Genomic DNA, 1,999 nt, shown 5'->3' with positions numbered 1-1,999 from the left:
TTCACAAAGTTGATGAGAAATCCTTCCACTGGTTTTCACCCATTAATATTATTACATTTTTTTTCTTCATAGTATTAATAAGAAAATGAATAACAGGATATATAAAAGGGAAAGACACTTAATAAACTCGAGATTTTTATAAGATAATCTTCACTAATACACAGTAAATTATATTTTGTATAATAATACCATGCATGCATGAAGCAACAACCATCATCACCAAAGTGATCACACTGCAATTTATTTCTGGAAATCACATGTAACATGGAAATCATCTCTTATTGTGAAGGGGAAGGGGACTTTTTATGTCCTCCTCCACCCCCACCCCAACCCCAACCTGACCCACCTCCAGAACCTCCATTACTACCTCCGCCACCTCCACCACCACCGCCACCTCCACCTCCACCTTGTCCTCCTCTTCCACTTCCTACACCGGAACCCCATCCTCCACCACTTCCTCCACCAGAACCACCGGAACCTCCACCTCCACCACCTCCTCCACCTCCACCACCATTCCTACCGCCACCAATACCGGAGCCAAACCCTAACCCAGAACCACCATTTCTACCGCCACCCCCTCCTCCGCCACCCCCACCTCCTCCGACAGGAGCCCTTTCTGGGGCCCTGGCAGCAAATGCAAGGTCGAGAATGAACAAAGCAAAGAAAGCAACCCCTAAGACCTTAGAGCTTGCCATGATCAGCTGTGAAATGCTGAAAATGAGAAATGTGATTGATGGTTTATTCTCATTAGAAAAAGTCTATTTATAGAATTTGTAAAGTAGAAAAACCTAAATCTTTTTCTAGTACCTTCCTATCCTTAACATCTTTTGCATTATGTAACTTTCACTTCAAAATATTTTTCACTATTTTATTACTTTTTTTAAATATAAAGGTTAACTTCTATTAAAATTATTTTATCCTTATAAAAACTGTAAAATCATATTTAAGTAGTGAAAAATAAATATTTTTCCTTACATAATAATATGTATCTCATTGTTATTTTCATTAAATTTCTTCTTTCATCTCTTTAATCCCAATAAATTTAAATTGTTCTGCACATTATTAGAAGCATCTTTATTCTCATAATTTGATTTATATGCATTTTTTGCCCTTCAATTAGACCTTTTCTTTATTGTTGACACAGTTTTTTATTTTTTTTATTCGAAAAATTATATATATTTTATTTACAGATATAAAAATGAATATTAAAACTATATAAATATATAATTTTTTTTAGAAAAAAAGTTGTAATTAGAAAAACATATAAAAGAAAATTTTAATAATATAACAAAATATCATTTTTTTAATTGAAATTTGTGAAATTAATAAAGAAGAATAAGTATTAAAATTTATCAAAAAAAATTATTTAGAAAAAAAAAAAAATAAAATAAAAGTTGGAGCTTTTATTTTAAAAATTTTAAAACGTTTGAGTATTATAAAATTGTTTCTCTTTCTTTTTCTTTTTAATAATTTCAGTAAATATACATTTAAAGTTCCAGCTCAGAATTTGATTCCTTAATAATAAAATTTTGACAGGTTTTTCATGCATAATCATTACATTACAATGTAGGTAATAATTTGGTGGTTTCCAAAAAAAATCAAATTCTGACATAAAAACAAAGTCATTTTATTCTTGTAAATACCATGTATAATGTGCTATGTTAGAAAAGAAAATTAAAAAAACTGTGGAAAAAGAGATTCACATTTAAATAATTAAATATAAAAACACTAAATCCTTAAAAGTGTTTCTTTGCATTTACATATTTAAAAACAATAAAAATAACATAATTTATCTTAAATATCTTAAACGACTATATTTTTAAATTTCTTGTAAAATAAATAAATTTCTATACTTTTTCTATTTTAAATTTTTTTATGAATTTCAATTGAAAATTCTATAGTTTTCTATATTTTTAATTTTTAATTTTTATATTTTTCTAAATATTTAATAATTTTCAACACTTTTTCTATTTAAATTTTTTTATAAATTCCAATTAAA

The 1,999-nt window shown here is 27.9% G+C and overlaps 1 protein-coding gene across 1 annotated transcript; it reads right to left on the bottom strand.

Annotated features, from left to right (window-relative positions):
- Positions 1 to 278: 278 nt before the first annotated feature.
- Positions 279 to 695, bottom strand: LOC106770603 (putative glycine-rich cell wall structural protein 1). Its single transcript, XM_014656403.1, has one exon. The coding sequence runs from the start codon at positions 693 to 695 to the stop codon at positions 279 to 281; it is 417 nt and encodes a 138-aa protein (XP_014511889.1).
- Between the last annotated feature and the right edge of the window lie 1,304 nt (positions 696 to 1,999).

Source organism: Vigna radiata, chromosome 8 (genome assembly GCF_000741045.1).
Source record: "Vigna radiata var. radiata cultivar VC1973A chromosome 8, Vradiata_ver6, whole genome shotgun sequence".
Classification (NCBI taxonomy): Eukaryota; Viridiplantae; Streptophyta; class Magnoliopsida; order Fabales; family Fabaceae; genus Vigna; species Vigna radiata.
The sequence above is the reverse complement of the archived record's forward strand: the minus strand, read 5'-3'. Positions and strand labels throughout refer to the sequence as shown.

Coding starts and splice junctions, on each gene's coding strand:
- LOC106770603 (XM_014656403.1), bottom strand. CDS start 695: ATGGCAAGCTCTAAGGTCTTAGGGGTTGCTTTCTTTGCTTTGTTCATT.